The sequence below is a fragment of the Artemia franciscana genome, chromosome 13 (genome assembly GCF_032884065.1).
Source record: "Artemia franciscana chromosome 13, ASM3288406v1, whole genome shotgun sequence".
Classification (NCBI taxonomy): Eukaryota; Metazoa; Arthropoda; class Branchiopoda; order Anostraca; family Artemiidae; genus Artemia; species Artemia franciscana.
In genome coordinates this window covers 30,196,918-30,216,520 of record NC_088875.1, presented here as the reverse complement: position 1 = coordinate 30,216,520, position 19,603 = coordinate 30,196,918, and the positions used below count along the sequence as shown (strand labels likewise).

At 36.1% G+C, this 19,603-nt stretch overlaps 1 protein-coding gene across 1 annotated transcript in view; it reads right to left on the bottom strand.

The window, feature by feature from the left end:
- LOC136034785 (acylamino-acid-releasing enzyme-like) overlaps nt 1-19,603 on the bottom strand; it is a gene marked incomplete at its 3' end in the record, with an annotated part of 58,016 nt that overhangs the window by 37,908 nt on the left and 505 nt on the right. Inside the window, 2 exon segments of the mRNA XM_065716195.1 lie at nt 834-1,000; nt 5,277-5,522. Coding sequence (XP_065572267.1) covers nt 834-1,000; nt 5,277-5,522 — 413 coding nt within the window.

Below are 19,603 nucleotides of genomic sequence, written 5' to 3'. Positions count from 1 at the left end.
TTCAAATTTATTTTAATTTTAAGTTTTATAGATTATATAAGATTTTATCTTTGTTCTTTACCTACTTGTAGGTAAATTTGTTCTATATAGGATGGTGCTTTGTTTTATATAGGAAAAATATCCGCGTCGTTTTAATTTGTATTTCCATCGACTGGCCATAGTCCCATTTTTTCTTCACCTTGAGATTTTTTTTTCTCTTTTTCCTTATACAAAGTAAAGAAGAAGCTACAAATAAAGAAAAAAAATAATTATCCTATTATCAAACTCATCAAAAGTAGTAGTAGTATTATTGTATCCTAAACTTAATTTTATTGAGCATTTCTTGGGTAAATTTTAACCTTAACAAGCTATCTCGACACCGAAAATTCGCATTATTATTTCTGGTACCAAAATTTATCCAACTAAAAATACTAACATTTATGCTTTTACAGTTTGTAATATGTGGTTCTGATATTATCTAAGGTATTCAGAGAAACACTTATATATTCCGCAAACTCATTCCGAGAATTCATTCCGTAATTTGGAAATGTTATTAGGACTGAACATACTAAACATGGTTGCGCAAAGACGAGCGAGAAACGGAAGATAAATTTTCACTGATACGTGTCTCAGACAAATCCCACTTCCCAGAAAATTGCTGGGAAACATTAAAAGACAGAGAAGTTGAATATGTAAGATTTACGAATATACTTTTTTCTGCTTATTTTTTAGTACCTGACACTTTTGCCACGAGAAAGTTTTCGAGACCCTCCCTGATGGTTTCTACTGTGTGAGAAGCAAGAAAGATAAATAGGTGGACTTATCTGAAACATAAATATTGTATAAATACATACCATCCGTTCTAATTCTACCATGAACTTTTTCGTCTGACATATTCCAGCTAAATCTGACTTTCTCTTTGTCCCAGACTTCAAGCCATTGGTCATTTTCGTGATTCTTTCCAGGCCTTTCCACAACAGATGCATATAAATCACAACTTTCAGAGTACGCAGAAGCAACTCTAAAAAGAAATAAAACAGATGGTTTACTCACCGTTATATTCGGCATTTCAACAAAGAAAATGACATTTTCCAAAAGAAAATGTGACCATTTTCAGTAGAACACCGCTTTCGAACTTTGCAAATTCCCCCCCCCCCCCCCCCGTAGCAGTGTCATTGGTTGGTACCAAGCCGTAAATTCCATTTATGCACCTGTCATAAACTCTGTTAATGTCTTTTTCTTAGTTTGAAGACCAAGTACTACTACTTTATCTGTAAAACTAATCCTTCATCAGGCTTTTTTCCTTTATCATTTCTGCTTAGTATTGTACTGGTTTACTCATCTCCTCCTGCTTTTGCTTTGAGTTTTGTCACCTTGATTTTTGTTAGCAAAGTCATCTCTATGAAAACTTTCATATTTCTATTCTCAAGCTGCGTCCACAGTTGTTTCTTTTATGCCAACTTCACCTGTTTTAAAACCTTAGTTTGTGCAGTTTTTGCGTTTAATATTAGTCTGACTGTGTATTGTCATGGCAAATAGCAACAGCGATTATTCAACTTGTTCCTGAGCTGTTACGCTTTCTAGTTCCCAAATCAGGATGGTATCCCAGAATACATTATCTCGCAACCCTGATTTACTTTTGCAGTCCAAATGAGAGTGCAAACTAGTGCAAAGGCTACACTGCTGCCTCTTTTACCAGTCTCTCTAGGTACACAGCTGTCAGAAAATTCTCTTGACTTTGTCAAACCTCCACATGGTCTTACAGCTAAAAAAACAAACCCTCTGTGAAATATACTCCATTTTGACATACCATGATATTGAGTTGTTGTCTTTTCTTACTGCTGAAACGAATGCCCACTATACTTTCTTAAATATCAGTTACTTTCGTTTCTTTTATTGTTTTGTGCAGCTTTTGTCTTCATCTTTTATTGTGAATCAAATCTATTTAAGAGTTTTTTTCCCCATTTTTAGTTTCGTTTTATTCTATGAAAGTTCTTAAGCCGAACTGGCCAGACATGACAATAAACAACCAAGAGAGATAAAACTCTACAAAAAAAAAAGTTCAAATGAGACGACGGCCAGTAGAATTGAAAGACTAAAACAACGCGGATATTTCGCCTGTATCCAAACAAGGGGTCTTCAGCACAAGATAGAAAATTAAAAGAAAACTAATCTAAAAACAAACAAAAACCACCACCAATAATAATAAATACAATTGTCGCTACTTATCCAGGTAGGGAAAAGCAGCTATTTGAGTTACTTCAATGAGAATCAAAGAGCAGCTGAGGAAAAATTATGAAAATTGAAACTTAGTTAATTATTCTGTTGCGAAATAATCCTCTTGTAAGCTAAACACCCTATTGTTGTGTTTAATGCGTCTATTTTTTATTATTTCATCAATGAATTTAATCGGTAGCTATTACAAAATAAAATAAAACATCCCTCAAATAAAACACAACAATAGGGTTATTGGGGTTTCACAGTGCACCGAATTAAAATTAATGAAAAGTTTCATTTCTTTACCTTAAGTACCTACTTTGGGGGAGATGCTTAAAACATAGGTAAACATAACATTGATACTTGTTTCCAATCAGTGAGACCATTAGGTAGTTTTCTTAATTCTGAGAAAGATTTAACCCGGGGAAATCTAGTTAGTGGGGTGTATAGAATTCCTTGTTCCTGTGGAAAGTTTTGTATTGGTAGAACTCACTAACAATTTACTGAAAGATTTATTGAGCATCGCAACTCAATAGAAAAAACTCTACAACTAAGAAAGCCTCCCGAAACTTTTTTTTCGGCTCTAGGTGAACATTCTTTTATCCCGAACATTTTATAAAATTTGATGAGGCTACAGCTATTTCTAATGATAGAGGTTTTTCTCAGTGGGCGAGGCTATAGAAATTAAAAAACATATATTTGCTAATATTTCAATAAATAGAGACACAGGGAATTTAAATATTGACCCAATTCATGATATTCTTTTAAAAAATGAACCAATAGTCAATGGGGGAATTAAAATTTTACACAATCACCAGGGGACAAGATTATCCACTAGACCAAAAAGAGTTGCTTCAATGTTAGCTTACAAGAGGATTATTTCACAACAGAATAATTAACTAAGTTTCAATTTTCATAATTTTTTCTCAGTTGCTCTTTGATTCTAATTGAAGTAACTCAAATAGCTGCTTTTCCCTACGCGGATAAGTAGCGACAATTGTATTTATTATTATTGGTGGTGGTTTTTATTTGTTTTTAGATTAGTTTTCTTTTAATTTTTTATCTTGTGCTGAAGACGCCTTGTTTGGATACAGGCGTAATATCCGCGTTGTTTTAGTCTTTCAATTCTACTGGCCGTCGTCTCGTTTGAAGTTTTCTTTTTGTAGTTTTATCTCTCTTGGTTGTTTATCGTTTTATTCTAATTTTTTTTCGTTCTTTCGTGCAAGTTCGTTCTTCTTTTCAAAGTTTTACCCCTTTTTTTACATTTTCCTTTGATTTTACTAATAAAGAAAAAGAAGTGTGGTCAAAGATATACGCCTACCTGTCAATCTTTTCACAATAGCACCTCCTGATCCTATTTTTAAATCTACATGACATGCTGCTATTGAAATTTCTGATGGTATTGTGGTACATAATGTCAATTCTCCAAATAAAAACGTGGCAAATCTTGTATTTTTCCAGAATGACTCGCATTTTGCCTTTTTCCATAATGCAGCTTTGAAGGTCCACTTGCTTGCTGAAGCAGCAGCCTAATTAGTGGCAAAATATCATAGCTAGAAATTAAAATTCTGCAAGCAGGAATCAGACAAATAGCAAAAAAGCTCTAGTATTAAAATAAGACTGCAAACACAATTGGAAACTTGTTAAACCCTTCTTGCAGTCTCAAAACAGTTGCCGGGATTTAGAAATTTGAAATATTTGTTTCAAAGTTTTTTGTCCTCTGCCAAAACTTAGTGTCTTCTTTTTAAAATTTTCAAGAAAATCTTGAAATAGTTCTTTTTAATATTCAAAATGAGAAGAAACAGACGATAATACACAATTTTGTTGAAAGATGTTGTGATCCCTTTTCTTCCTGTTTTTGCCACCTCACTTGCAGCTGAAAGTATATAATAAGTCTTGTAGTTCTAATTATTATTATTATTTATTGAAAACGAGTCTTCATACAAAAAGAAAATGACAGAGTACTACAAAGAGAAGGAAACAAAAAACGAAAATAGCAAAATATCACTATACAACTATGAAAACGTAACTAGAGTTGAAGAAATCAGCTCCAAGCATGTCTCGAACTCTTTTGGTTGTATTTCTTTATGAGTTTGGCAACGGCTAATGTAGGATCTGCTGTGTGAAGATTACTGATGAGCTTTGAATTGCGTGTCCAAATTGGATATATCAGTAGGTACTTTGTGAAACGTAAGAAAGTGGAGCGGATTTTCAATTTATCAGTATTTTTAAGAACCTTCCAGATGAGTGCAATGTAAGGGATGTGGGGGAGAGAAAGTGTTGTACAGCGTTGCGAGATAACAGCAATCGAAACGAAGCTTAACAGAAACTATGGAAGCATATGAAGCTGATATACAGCGTTTGATGCCTTCTGTTAGGAGATGACGAGTGTGAGAAACGGTATTTCCAATGGGAATACCAAGGTAAACGATTTGGTCAGAAGGGCAGATCTTTGAATTCCCAAGTACAATTCCATGAGCAAGTAGGCCTTTCCAATTAAAAAAAACTACGTTGGACATTTCAGCGTTAAATTCAAGACCATATTTTAAGTATTCAGATAGCAGTTTTTGGAAAGCTTCAGAGATTTCGTCCAAAGTTCGGCTAATGTTAAAAAATTTTGGCAGCATAAGTGATTGAGGAGATACTGAGGCCAGAGAGAACGCAAGACATCTCACACTGGTCCTGACCTTCGAGGACATAGTTATTGAAATAACAAGGTGAGGCAATTGCACCTTCCCTGGCTCTTCTCTTAACTGGTATACTTCCATCCAGTGACCTTATCATTTGTCTTGTTTAGGAGGAATCTCAAAACGGACGCGCAGCTTAATGTGTCTGCAGTAGACTTTGGTTGTGGAAAACCTATAGAATCTGTTTTAACTCCTGTAAATAGGTATATCAGAAACTATACTAGACGGGACATTCTGGCCGTGTCATTAGACGTGGTGTGTTTCCCTAATCTTCCCAAGATTGGGAAGGACCATTCACAATTTCAAATGAAATTCCTGCATAGATACTACGCTTTCTGCAGAAGACAGCCATCATTAATAACAAATGTAGCTTATAATATAACAATGACTTACTCTTGTTTAGTAGCTGAGCCTTGATCCAAAAAACTGGTCAGTAGCTTGAGGTCTTCATTCTCAGTTATCACATTAAACAAACTGAATTTCTTAAATGAAACATACTCTTTTAGCATTACATTTCTTTGAGAACATGTCAGTGACAAGAGAAATAGTCCTGATTCATCTTTTTCCCTCAAGATCCTTCCATTCTTAATAGATGGGACCTTGGATATCAACGAATATGTCTTAACGAGTTTCTCCATACTAAAAGAGAAAATACTATGAGTAAACTAAATTCTCTTTAAAAAAAAAAAATCTAGCTTCTTAACTCTTTATGAACTTAACAGGAAATACACATTTAGACAAAACCAATCTTTGCCTAGAATTAATAGCAGAAGCCATTACACACCCTGGGGGACGGTGAATCATGTACATCTCTTCTCTTTCTTTTTTCCTCAAAATAATGACTCAAAGTACATTTAAAGAGATATGACATTTTTACAGTACAATTATTTAAAATATGATTTTACAAATATTGTGTTTTGATATAAATGTTTTAATTAATAAACTTGAGTTCAATATGAGTTTTTATTTTTCAATTACCAAATTTAAAAAGGATATTAAAGCATAAAGAATAATTTTTGCACTAAGAACCTGAAATAGTTTGAAGATATGAAAACCTCTCCGTCAATGGTATGTCTTCTCTTATATTCAGAACCTAAAAATGATTAAGAAAGAATAAAGTTTCATAGAAAACGGCTTCAACACCTTTGTGATCTGACTCCTACTGAGTTCCAGCCATCAAAGAAGGCGTGCTCTTATTGGTTTCACTTTTGCCAAACCATATGATACTGTTATTTTTCTCCCATTCATCTGGCAACTTCATAGACTCAAAAGTTATAGAGAATTTTGCCAAAGCCAAATTACCGAATAAGCATAGTGCAATCGCAAGACTGCTAAACCGTTTGATAATTTGTTTTGTGTAATCCTCTGATGATCCTTTTCAACTGATGAAATAGAGATTTTAACTAAATCTACGTTGCATGGGCAACGTGAGGTGATACAACAACCTTTGTTCGGCTTTGCCGAGTAAATTGTTGCGAGGGCAACACTTTGGTTCTGTTTCCTTGCTCCGATTAAACGCTGAAGTTGTTAATCTGTAAGGATCTTAAAATGAATACTAGGTACACAACCTCGTAAAAGTTGCAAACCCCTCATCACAAAATATGATTGTAACCTAACAGTCAATTATGACTTACAAGTCCCCTATATGTCTTACCGCTGGAACCAAATTGGTTTTACCATCAAATACACCAGAAATAAATAATAGGTACACCAACTAGCAAAAGTTGCGAACCCCTCATTGCGGAAGATGATTATGAGCTAACAGCCGATTGTTGCTTAAAACTCCCCTATATGTCTCACAATTGGTATCGGCCTATTTTTGGTTTCAGTGTGTACCTTACTAAGTTGTCAACCCCTTTAAACTTTCAAACTGGTATATCTCATGAAGGATTTTTTCTACCGAAAAATAGATGATATATACTTTGATCAGCTCATCAAGAGCTATCGACTGCAGTCGAAAAAAAATCTATCTGTCGTATTTCAAAGGTTGACTTTTTTGCCCTAGGCTAAGTTTCTAACGTCATCACTTAGAAAGGAGCAAAGGATAAACTCTAATTTTTTTTTTAAGCAATGGGAGAACTTTTAAAGTTTAAGAGGCATATTTGATACTATTTCTGTATCAGCCTATTTTTGGTTTCAGTATGTACCTTACTATTGAAGTTGTCAACCCCCTTAAACTTTCAAACTGGTATATCTTATGAAGGAACTTTCCTACCAAAAAATAAATGACATATGCTAGATCAGCTCATCAAAACGTATCGACTGCTGTCGAAAAAAAATCTACCTTAGTTTAAAAGTTGACTTTTTTGCCGTAGGCTAAATTTCTAACGCCACCACTTAGAAAGGAGCAAAGGATAAATTCTAATTTCTTTAGCAATGAGACAACTTTTAAAGTTTAAGAGGTACATCTGATACCATTTCTTTACTGCAATCCCAAGTGCAAAAACCGAATGATAAACTCAGGTGAAATCACGAATAGAAATGGGCAGAAACAATAGATGGCAGCACACTTTCGGGCTCCACTTTTTTATTTCTATGATTTTTTCTATTTATCACTCAAAGAAGAGATATTGGCCGTGGGGCCGGGTAACTGCCGCATACATTTGACACTTATGGATTTTATTCCATCTTTAATTTGAAACTGGTGCCTGCCTGCTAGAACGGAGCTTTCCACGTGAAAGCAGAAACATGGTTTGATGAAACGAAAGCTTCACTGCATAACTTCAAATAGTTCTCTCTCACATAGGCTATAAAACTCCAAGTCACTTCACACACTATAGGCTCTGGCTCAAGGACAAGCAAAAACCATCCTTTTTGGCCCCATGCATGAGCTCTACAAAGCTTTTCAAAATGCAAAGTCATATTCATCATTCCGGCCTCAGGTCCACACTTTCCGTAAAAACCACAGAGGTTAGACCCTTACCACTTTCTAGGAATAAGCTGAAATCGGGATGCTAGAAAAAAAAGACGACATAACCAAAGTGTTGCTCTCGCAACACAATTATAGTATCATTGTGATAATTGTGACCAATGTTATGTGTTGTCAGTGCTTAAAAATTTTCAAAAGTAGAATAAGATTTCATAGATGTGTCGTTTTTAATCCTGAGTTGTGTTTACACATTACTAGTCTTGCATGTGACAGTACTCTTATGAGTGGTATGCATTTGTTTTGTGTTTGTTTGTAAGCATTTGTAAGCATGGTTCATAGAATCAATGAAAGCCAATCCGTTAAAAAGTAAGCTTTTGTATAGCCAGGATGTATTTGTGAGGGTATTAGTTAGTATATTTAAAGTGTTAAAATGTACATCAAGTGGTATACTCATCTTCTAGTTAGAAAATTCAGTGAGAAAAACCTAAATTTTACCAGGAAAACTGCATGAAACAATTAGATAGGACAAATAGTCAAAACACTATCCGTGGCTCCCTAGAGAGAGGTAACACCAAAAAGGTTTTGCCTCAAAAAAACAATAATCTAGGCTTAAAAAATATAATTTGATATGTCAGAATTGCAGTAGAGTTCCTCTTCTGAATCAAAAGTTGTAAAAATAAAAGGTGACTACCTTTTTTAAATTCCAACTCTCCAGAAGGAAAAACTATAAATTCCAAAAAAATGCTTTAAAATTCTGGATGTTTACCCAACTTAGATCATTCCTTAAAATAAACCAAAACTTTATTTCCCTAATGAACAAATATATAGCCTAAATATATATTCAATGAATTTCCATAGGCCAACTCTTTCCTTCCAGCTTCTTGTTGCCATTGTCCTGCTATTTTGCTGTTAAACTAATATGAGGAAAACAGGTGGTCTATGGCAAATTCATTGAGTATATATAATAAGGATTATATATTTGTCCATTAGACAGGGGGGGTATAAATTTTTACTGGTACACACTACGCAATGATATAAAGTATTCCATAGCTTTCTTAAATATTTTTCAGAATTTTATAGTCCCACTCTTCTGGAGAATGGGAATGCTAAACTGATACCAAAAAGAGTAGCAACACTAGGTCTCTTATTTTATACTCTTGCCAAATATCAATGTTTGTTTCTGACGATCTTCCTCCCCCATGATGGCTCAAGATATAGCCCTAATAACAGCCAATATTTCACTTGGTAAGGTTGTAGAGTAGCAGCTGTCCAGAAAGAGACAACTAAGACAAAAAGAGAGGCATTTTTAGTTACAAATTTTATAGTCTATTTTATAAATAAAATTATGTTTGCTGTAATTTACCTCCCCCTCCCCTGATGATCCGATATAGAGCCTCTTATGGGTAAAAATACCCAATAAAAAGTACCTGCTGCGTCACTTCTCAGTAGAGGCGTCCCCAAGGCCACTCAGGGCATCCCCAGGTGGCTTATAAGGGAATGCCCTGCAGATATGGAGGGTAGCTCCTGTGAAGTGAGGCGCAGACCAAGGGAGAACCAAGTCTCTGTGGGGGGGGGTCTTGAAACAAAGCTGGAGCACCCTCGTCAGGGGTCAAAAATTCAGACGGAGGAGGTCCCCTCTAATGTGAAATGGTCAGAACCCATCTTAGTGTGGGCACGTCCCATTAGTCACAAACCTTCTCCCCAGCAAAAGTTTTAATTACTGGTGTTGCAGGACGCAAAAATGATGTAGTATCGGTAGTAGATACAGTCGGCCCCTGCTATGGACTGCACCCTGCACCCATACGTCAAGAACTGCAGCTTCCTGAACAGCCGACGACTCGACGGCCGTAAACCACGCGAATATATCTATGTTGACGACTCCAAACCTGGAGGACGTTGTTTCTCCAAAAATAACTATGTCACTAGGTACCCTCAACACTAGAACCCTCGCCAAACAAATAAAAATGGACCTACTCCTAAGAGAGACAAACCGGTACAGCCGGGACGTCATTGGTCTGGCCAAAACCTATCTTATAGTCACAGGTGAAGGGAAACACGGAGATGTCATCCTTCTACTTTCAGGACGCAATGATCGCAAACATCGACAATTTATGCAAATTTGGTCCTTGGGGGCTTGTGATGGTCATTTTCTGAAATCAAATATCTTATCTAGGTGTAGGTTTCTTACTGTCTAATAAGGCAGAAACTCCTTGATCGCTATAAACCCCCTCCCCCCTCTTGGAAAGGCTCATCATGATCCGCCTGAAAGGCTCACTTACCAACCTCACAATTATCTATGTTTACGCTCCGGATTCTAGCAAAGATGACGAAGAGTCTGAAAACTTTTATCTACAGCTCCAAAGCCCCGTTGATTATGTCCCTAAAAAAGACATAGTCCTTGTCATTGGTGACTTCAACGCCATAGCTGGAAACAACTACAGAGGACACGAAGATATAATGGGCAAATTTGACAATGGACAAATGAACAGAGGAGGAGAACGCCTAATCGAATTCAATAGAGAAGCGATTTAGTCATCATAAACACACTGCTCAAGTACAGACCTCGTCTTGAAACATCCTGGACCTCACCGGATGAAAAAACTAAAAACTGACTAGACTATATCCTGGTGTCTAGACGTTAAAAAACGTCCGTCCTAAAGACGGTTACACTAGCTGGTGGCGACTTTGACAGCAACCACTCGCTCGTCATTTCTGACGAGCGAGTATTCAAGGACGAGTGTTCAAGGACATATGTTCTCGTCAAGGACGAGAACATATGTATGACATACATCACTCTATCCAAAAAAATTTTATAACTCACGTCGAACACTCCACCTATCCTGTCCAAGTTAGATATCGACAACCTGGTGACAAGCAACAAAAAAATTATATGCAATGTCGCTCATTCCACACTAGATACAAAAAAAAAACCTTCAATAACAGACGAGATCATCTCTCTCGGGGACAGAAAGCACCAAATCACGAACAAGCAAGATAAAGAAAGCAGAGACCAATACAAGCATCTCAAACGGGTTGTAGAGAAAGCCATCCGACGTGCTCATTGCGCTTTTATTAAGGAAAAATGAAATCAATGTGAATTGGCCCTAAAAAAACGAGACTCCAGCTTTATGTATAGAAGAGTGCGGGAATTGTCTAACAAGGACATGAGGGCGTGTTCCCTTCTCGGTGAACATAGAAATTAAATAAATGCACAGACGGAATCCGCTCTCGATGGAAAAACCACTTTAAAAATAAACTGAATTTGGTAATCCACCCAGATCCAACAGTTTTCGATAGCTTCCCCGTAACCTTTAGAGACCCAAGTCCTCCCCCTCTCCATTCTGAAATAGAAGTAGCTATCAGAGACTTGAAAACAAACAAATCTGTTGGACATGAAGGAATCCAGCCTGAAGTCCTGAAAATAAACTGCAAACCACTCCTTGGCCTTTACCACAAAATTGCCACAGCTGCTAGGGGAAAAAGATCACTTCCTCTCACCCTGATGCAAAGCGACAATAGTTTCCCTACATAAGAAAGGCTCTAAAGCTGTCTGTGACATCTACCACCCAAAAAGTATTATTAGCCATGTCGCAAAATTTTCACAAGAGTCATGCTTAGGCGTATTCAAGTCATTCCTTCAATGGTCATTCCAGAATACCAAACTGGCTTCCGACCAAATAGATCAAAAATTGATCAGATATTCACTGCCCAAGAGATCATGGAAAAGTACAGCGAACTTGGCCGCAGCATCTACTACCTTTTCATAGACTTTAAACAAGCTTTCGATATCACATAAAGAGAAGGTCTATGGCACATCCTTCTTCACTTTGGCATCCCATCCAATCTGATGTCTCTGATCAAAGACGTTTATAAGAAGTTCAGAAGCCGCGTCATGTCTGGAGAAGGGTTTACTGAAAGCTTCAAAACCTCTACCGGAGTGCTACAAGGTTGCCTTCTATCATTGGAGCTGTTCAATCTCTTCCTAGATGCATCCCTTTCACTCAGACTGGCTTCCTAGTCGGAGAAATAGTGATAAATGAACTAGCATATGCTGATGACGTAGACCTAATAGCCGAGTCTCTTCAAGACCTTCAATCAGGGGCAGATCCAGGATGGGGGCGGGGCGCATAATAGGTGGCTCCAATAAACTTGCGAACAAAGAAATATCAGCAATTTAAAGGGAACCTCAACAAGTATAGGTCGTTGGTAGGTAGTGGAAGTGACTGTAAATTTAATCTGGTGAGGATTAGAGTCTTAATAAATCTGTTGAAATCAAAACTATTTGAAAATGCTGATAGAAAAATAGTAAGTTATAAAATAAAGAAAAAAAAAAACAATCAAAAATGGGGTTTTTAAAGGCCAAATGAAAATACTGAAGAAAACACAGAAAGCAAATATTTCGAGATAACAACCACCTCCACCCATACTTCTACTTTGTCTCCTGTCCAAGTCTTCTCAGCTGATGCTACTGAGGATGTCCTGCCATTAGCACAGGGACTACATGACACTGAAGCGGACCAGCCCAGGTCACTTATCAGTGAAAATGAGCGTAGTCCATCTACTCGTTCAACAAGTTTGCGTATTCAGTCAGCTGCAGAACCAGTTATTGAGATTGCCAACGAAGTGTTTTTGATCAAAGAAAGACCCATTCTCTCTTGGTGTGATTGGGAAATGTAAGCTTTAATGCTCACTTATTACCGAGAAGCTGCAAGAAAGACTAAATCAATCCTTCTGGTCCTTTGGATTTGAGCAGAAACTCAAGTCGCGTAAGCCATACATCACAGCCAGCAAACAAAAGCGAAGGCGAGTCTAAATTGTAGAAAATTCTTCCATTAGAACGAACAGATCTACAATGTTTTACTTCCCAGTTGATTCTGAACTGAAGAAGGTCTACAAACAAACGTTTTTGGCAATCCTGGGCTACCCCCCGAAATCCAACAAGATCATTCAGCATGTTCTTCGCAAGTACGCAGAAGATCCTCTCAAACTCTTCGGAATGGTGGACGAATGAGGAAAGGCTGCGAAAGAGCATGCAATGATTTATGGAGAAGCACAAAGAATGCTCGTTAGACGATACATTATGACATTTGGGCCTTCAATGACGCACTATAGGCGCGAGTCCTAAAATGAAATATCTCTCAAGGGAGATTACCATTACTTTCCTAGTCAGGGATTTTAAAGAAAAAAATCCCGGAGTGGAGATTGGTCTGAATATGTATCGAGAAGAACTGAAGAAATAACATGACTCCTTGAAAATGCCTTCTATTCATGAATGTGATACCTGCTCACACCTATCAGCCAAAATCCGTGCCGGATCAGCCTCTGAAATTGAGGTAACAAAGCTGGAAAAGCCTCAAGAAAAGTAAAAATGTGAGGAACCTTTACGCTACTGGCACCGGTCGCGTATGGAAAAACACCGAAAGGGTTTAGAGCTTCGACTTGCAGAAGATCCTTCTTTTGCCCACAATGCCGTCTTCAAAAAACCCTTTTTTCATCAGCCTTCTCCTTACCTTCAACGAGACCTTTGCATCAGTTGGGACAAGGAACCCGACTTGCCCCTCGTAGTGTGTGACTTGGCACGAGGAAATTTCTGGAAGATATGCGAAGAACATTGTAAGTACTCTTCACATTTTCATTGAAGTTCAGGCTGCTCTTTGAGTGGAAGTCTTCGTACTCTACTGTGAAAACTGTACCGCCCGAAACAAAATTGGACACTATACACACTGCTTTGGTTCAGATTGTCAACGCCTCAGAAAGCACAATCAATCGAATTGATCTTGTGAATTGATGAGTGCAGACACAGTCCATGTCAACATCGAGTTAAAGATTCGTCACCCCAAAGTCGCATGCTCTGTCCAGAGCCTAAACGAGCTGATTTTCCCAGCCCGGGGAAAAAATGAAATCCTGAAACTGTGCTTTGGAGATTCAGGATTGTGGATGTCAGGAAGAAACCCGAAAAAAATGTCATGTAACTTAGCTGATATTGTGCAGGTTTCTTTTGTCAGAGGCAAACAACCATGTCCATGAAAACTGACTTGGACGAACCTCCTCAAGAATGGAATTTCCTACATTGAAGATTCGATTGTCAACTTTTCCCCTCGATGATGTTAAAGCCAAGAGGTGTACAGAGTGAAAAACTTGCTGTCATACTTGAGAAGTTAGTTCCCAAGATGGCAAGTCGAGTCAACCGCGATTTTTGGCAAAATATGCCAACGTCAACAGGAAGTGAAGACTTGTTGGGGTCAATCAACAAGTGTGTACTTTCTTTATTTTTTTATCTTTTTTACCTGACATAAATACATTGTCCATCACTTAGCTCTTCAGTAACTTGTTGTATATCCAGCCTTGCCATACTCGAGTGAACAGACGTATATCCAACTGATCATATAAGTAAAAGACTTATATCCAACTGTCCAGAAAACTAAAGAGATATATATCCAATTTCCATTTGTTCAGAAGGGCGTATGTTTTTCAAGTTTCTAGTGAAAGAGACGTAAAGACCAAATGGACTACTTCCCAAGTTTGGGTATACTTGAAAAGCCACCAATTGGCTTCTGCAGTATCGAAAACCCCAAATTAAGTTTAAAACGCTTTACTACAGGCTTATTTGCTCTCCAGTGAAGTGAAGTTTCTGGAAATTTTGAACCCAGTTTTCTCGAAACTGTGTTTTTGGATATACGTCTCTTTCACAAAAATACGGCTGAGTTGTCGTGGATTTTTAATTGTTTTTTTTTTTAATTTTTAGATATTAATTGAAACTTTTAAATCGCAATATGTCTGTTGAGCACAGAAAAAATTGATGTTTGGTTCAATTTTAGCATTACATAGGAGAAATCTCCTTAAAAACTTTAATTTATAGACAACTAATGGTTGAAATATGATAAGATTGGATGTACCAAAATAAGTATAAAAATCCTCAGATGTATATATAGCAGTATATACAATTTTATGGACAAATATATGCAGTCCTTATACATAAACATAACTGTATTTTGTGATTGGTTGTTACTGAGAAGGTGGGAAATTCTGAAGTAATATTGTATAAAAAACACATAATTATTTGTCTTCTTTCATAAACAGTTTTTTGAAAATCAATTTTACTTAAATGATTACTCCAACCTTTGAAAAAGTATTTCGAATCATATAGCCTACTTAGTTTCAAGTGCAAACTTAAACAAGCCATTACTGAAGTTCAGATATTTCTAAAAAGTTTGGCCATTCTTTTAATGTTTTAGGATGAACAGAGGTGGCGATATGTCATATAACGTAGAGCTTTAATTAGATGAAAATAGGCAGTAAAGTGGCCACTATTTGCTAATAAAAGTCCAAAATGTGAATTAATAATATCTTTGCACTTCTCATGCATTTACTTTCTATTATACAAATCCCCCTAAAAACAACAATGGTGTAAAAACCACTCCGCTTCACAAAAAAGCAAACCCAGATTTTATGACAGCCAAAAAAAGAAATGATATCAATTTCTTCGCCTCTGTGCCATAGTAGGACTCGAAAACAAATTTTGACAGTAAATAAAAGTTTAAATATTATGTTTTTCAGCCCTTTTGTGACAGTAAAATCTTTAAACATTGTTTCGAGAGCCTAAAGAAGTTATGATTTTAAGGTTCCTCTTCTTTATATATATATATATATATATATATATATATATATATATATATATATATATATATATATATATATATATATATATATATATATATATATATATCCAATTCACAGGTAAATCTCAGCTTTTGGCTTGGTGGAGGAAGACTTCACTTACCTAGGGAGCCTAGTTTTTTGTGATGACAACTAATTCAAAGACGTCAAGAGACGCCTGACACTTGCAAATTCTAGTTTTAAAGCCCCTATAGCCATTTGGAAGAATAAGAATCTATCAACAATTCTCAAAACGAGACTTATCTACTCCATCATTATCCCAACTGCCATCTATGCCTATGAATCCTGGGCGCTTAAAACTGACAATCAGTGTCACCTAGCTGCCTTTGAAACCAAACCCCTACGACGCATTGCTGGTATCACTTACCACAACAGAATCTCCAACTCCAAATTTCTCCATAATCTGAAAGTCAAACTCACAATACTGGATAAAATAAAAGTACAACAACTCAAATGGATAGGACATAGCCTACTCAATACTTGGCTAGCACTCATCTTCCAAAGATAGCATTTGATGGACAGTACATGGTTCTCACCCCAGAGTTCGCCCCCTGAAGAGATAGAAAGAAAACTTTTCACCCTATAACCTGTCACAACTCCTCCGGCTGGCCGACAACAAAAGCACCTACAGAAGGCACAACAATGAACTGGTTAAAGAAGAGGCCCCAAACGACCTTCAAGGATGGACGAAATTAAGTTAAGTAAGTAAAAAATTATCACATACAAATACAAAATACTTGTTCTTAAATATATTTAAATACTATTTCTAAGTATGTGGCTAGACATGTATTTTGTACTTAAATACTAACATACGTATTTATATACCCTAATACTAAAATGTGTAAAAGATAATATAGAAAGTATTTATACTTTCTAAAATTCAGGTAAGCACATGAATTTTATTTAGGCTATAGTTTACTCACCAAAAAAAATTTATACAAACCAAGAATTATTCACATGAAACCACAGCAATCTATTTCACACATAATGCAATATGTTTTTTTTTTACTTTCAACATTAATTATTTTTTGATTCTATTATCATCAAGTCTATTTTTCTTGTAAGGCCTTTTCATCCTTACAAAGTGGTATTTTATATAAGGTTTTCAATTCAAAAGTTTCCAAGGTTGCAAAGTGACAGCCAAAACTAGATCTTAATCATCACAGGCTAAAAATAACTCTGTATTCATAACCACAGCAGGTTCAACTATAAATTGAATATAAAAAAATCAAGTTTTTCAACTGAAAGTAAGGAGGAACACTAAAACTTAAAACAAACAGAAATTGTTATGTTTATAGTGGGTGATATTCCATTCCCTCCTCTAACTTTTGCTCTTCATGCTTAAAGTTTGACTTTTTTACTAATTCTTTAAGAACAACTGCTACAACACAAGGTCCAATGAGTCAGAATGGGAAGCTTTTTAAGCACTAAAACATGGAAAACAAGATGGTGCAATCCCCCTCATATACTGAATAATTATCGTTTGTTTTAGGTTTTAATTTTGCTCTCTACTTTCAACCAAATTGATTTTTTTTTCTTTTTTGTTATTTCTTAAATGATGAAAGAAAAACCCCTACTTCTCCATGTAAAATTACTCCCACAGAATTTTCTGCTACAAATAATTCCTCCCATGAAAACTTACCCCATAGGAAACTCTATGGAGATTTGATAGAGGAGTAAACCCAAAATACCTGCAGGAGTCAAGAAGGATTAGAACAAAATTCTTCTGAAGACCTAAAGAGGCTTAAATAATTAGGCCATTAAACTGAATTCTTTGAGGCATCTAGCCCCCTACCTACAAAATGATCCACTACCCAACCTTCATAGTCACTAAAATGCACTTATACATCACTATAATAATAATAATTTATTCCAGAAAAAGCCCATGGGCCATAGGAAATTTACATAACAAAAACAAATTACAAATCAACTAAAATACATTAATACAATTTAAAGAAAATGCTCATGATGCACTGCTGCAATCCTGACAAACTTTGTTATCCTTTTAATACTCTGGAAATTTGTCTCTTCTTATCTACCATAACAGTTTCCTGGTAGATAAACCCTTTCCTACCCCTTTCCGACAGGAGAGGGGATAACAGTTCCTTTTCATCCAACCACTTCCCTAATCTTGATTCTATAACCTTACAAAAAATTTTACTCATCATATTTCCTAAACTAATTAGTCTATAATTACTATAATTACTAGCCTATGATTTACTTTTTGTTATAAATTAAATCAGCTTGTGTAAATGAAGCTTTAAAATAAATGTCAGAAACATTTTTTCTGTCAAAACATAGGAAGTGTCACCCTGCAGAAACCTTATACAGGCATGGTATAGATCAGCCTTTCCCAAACTATAGCTTATAATCTGCCAGTATTGCAAGAAAATATTAAGTGGGCTGCAGTTGTGAATATAAAGATTGGTAATGCTCAGATTCTGTGGTCAAAAGTAATGGAGCTTATTTGTCCTATATGAAATGGAAAAAATTGCAAGTGTTACCAATATGAATGAAAGACTGTTAAAAAAAGAGACATGACTTAAATAATGTTTTTATTGCATACATAATTACATCCACAAGTTTTTTTTTACAAATTTATTTCAATGGGAAGGATGAATTTGTTTCCAATTTTTCTTCATTAGAGTTTCAGCACCAATTTCAACTTTAGTTACTTTTCATTGCAGCAAATTTGATATATCCAATTTCTTTTTGTACTTATCTTTAATGTTAACCATATCCAAAATGGCCAGTGCCTGCCCCAAGTCTTCACTAGAACATTATTCCTCAAGAGTTAGTGAAGAAAAGTTACCACTTAGCAAAGACACTACATGGTTAATTTCAAAACATTATGCAAAACAAAAATAAACAGTAGACACACATCAAACAAGCATAAACTTAAGTACTTATGTTTAGCTTTTACTAAAATTGTCAGCAATGATTTTCTGCAGATTGTTAGTGTAGGGTAGCAGAACAGTAGTTAGTGTTGAGGTATTAGTTAAGGTAGGAAATGAGGTTAGTAGCTGGTTCTGTGCCAAATCAGGAGTTAAACACCATTGCCTTCTATCCTTATTTGTATGGATCATTTTGATAGACTTTGAACTAAGAAGCACAGCAAATATAATAGGAGAACATGGAATTAAATGTGGAAATAAGACTCCCTTGGACTTAGATTATGTGGAGGATTTAGGCATCCTAGATGAAAGTCTTAGCAAAATGAACAAGCTTTTAGAGGTCATGCAAGTTCAGGGTGCAGGAATAGGGAAATTAATGTTAAGAAGACTAAGTCCCTAAGACTAGAAAAGTTAAGGTGAAAGGATGATGTTGGGTAATCAGAAGATAGATCAAGTGAACAAATTCACTTACCTAACCATTATTGTTGATGAAGATGTTAAAAGTAGAATAGCCAAGGCCCAGGATGTAAGCCATGGTTGAAAAAAGTTTGGAAGAATAGGAATTTAAGTCTGCAAATCAAGATAAGAATGTTAGAAGCTACAGCAGTCATGCATGGACAATTCAAATGGAAAAATAGAGGAAGATTTGCTAAATTTGTTCTAGTGATATTATCTATGGATTTTTTTAGATACCTGACAGACTGACAATATCTCAAACAGTAGGCTGTACAAGAAGTTTGGTTCAATTTAACTTTCTAGGGCTACAATGAGAGAAAGGTTGAGATGGCTAGGGCACAAATAAATTGCCAAGGATTATCCTTGTCAGGCAGCCATCTGGGACCAATCAAAAAGCTGGTCAGCCATGGCTGGTGTGGGAAGATGTTGTAATGAAAGATTAAGGGAAATGGGAATTTTCTGGGAAGGTGTAAAGAGGGAGGATTTGAATAGATTTGGTTGGAGAAGCATGCACAGCTGTGATGGCCTCCGGCAGCTTGGTGCTGTAGTGAGTTGTTAGCAATACTAGTAAGAGTAAGATCTGACATCTTTCTGTACAGGATTTGGTTCTTTTGTTAATCTTTGTTCTCAGATCTTAAAGCTCACTGAATATTAGCAAAATGTGCCAAGAATGCCAAAGATGATATATTACCTATCATTAGTAACTTAAATGCTCATTATTACCTCAAATTAACTTAAATTGCATCATCTAGTGACTAAGGTTGAAGAACCTGTAGATGTCACCACATAATGTTGACACATTATTCAAAATACCTTCCTGGGAC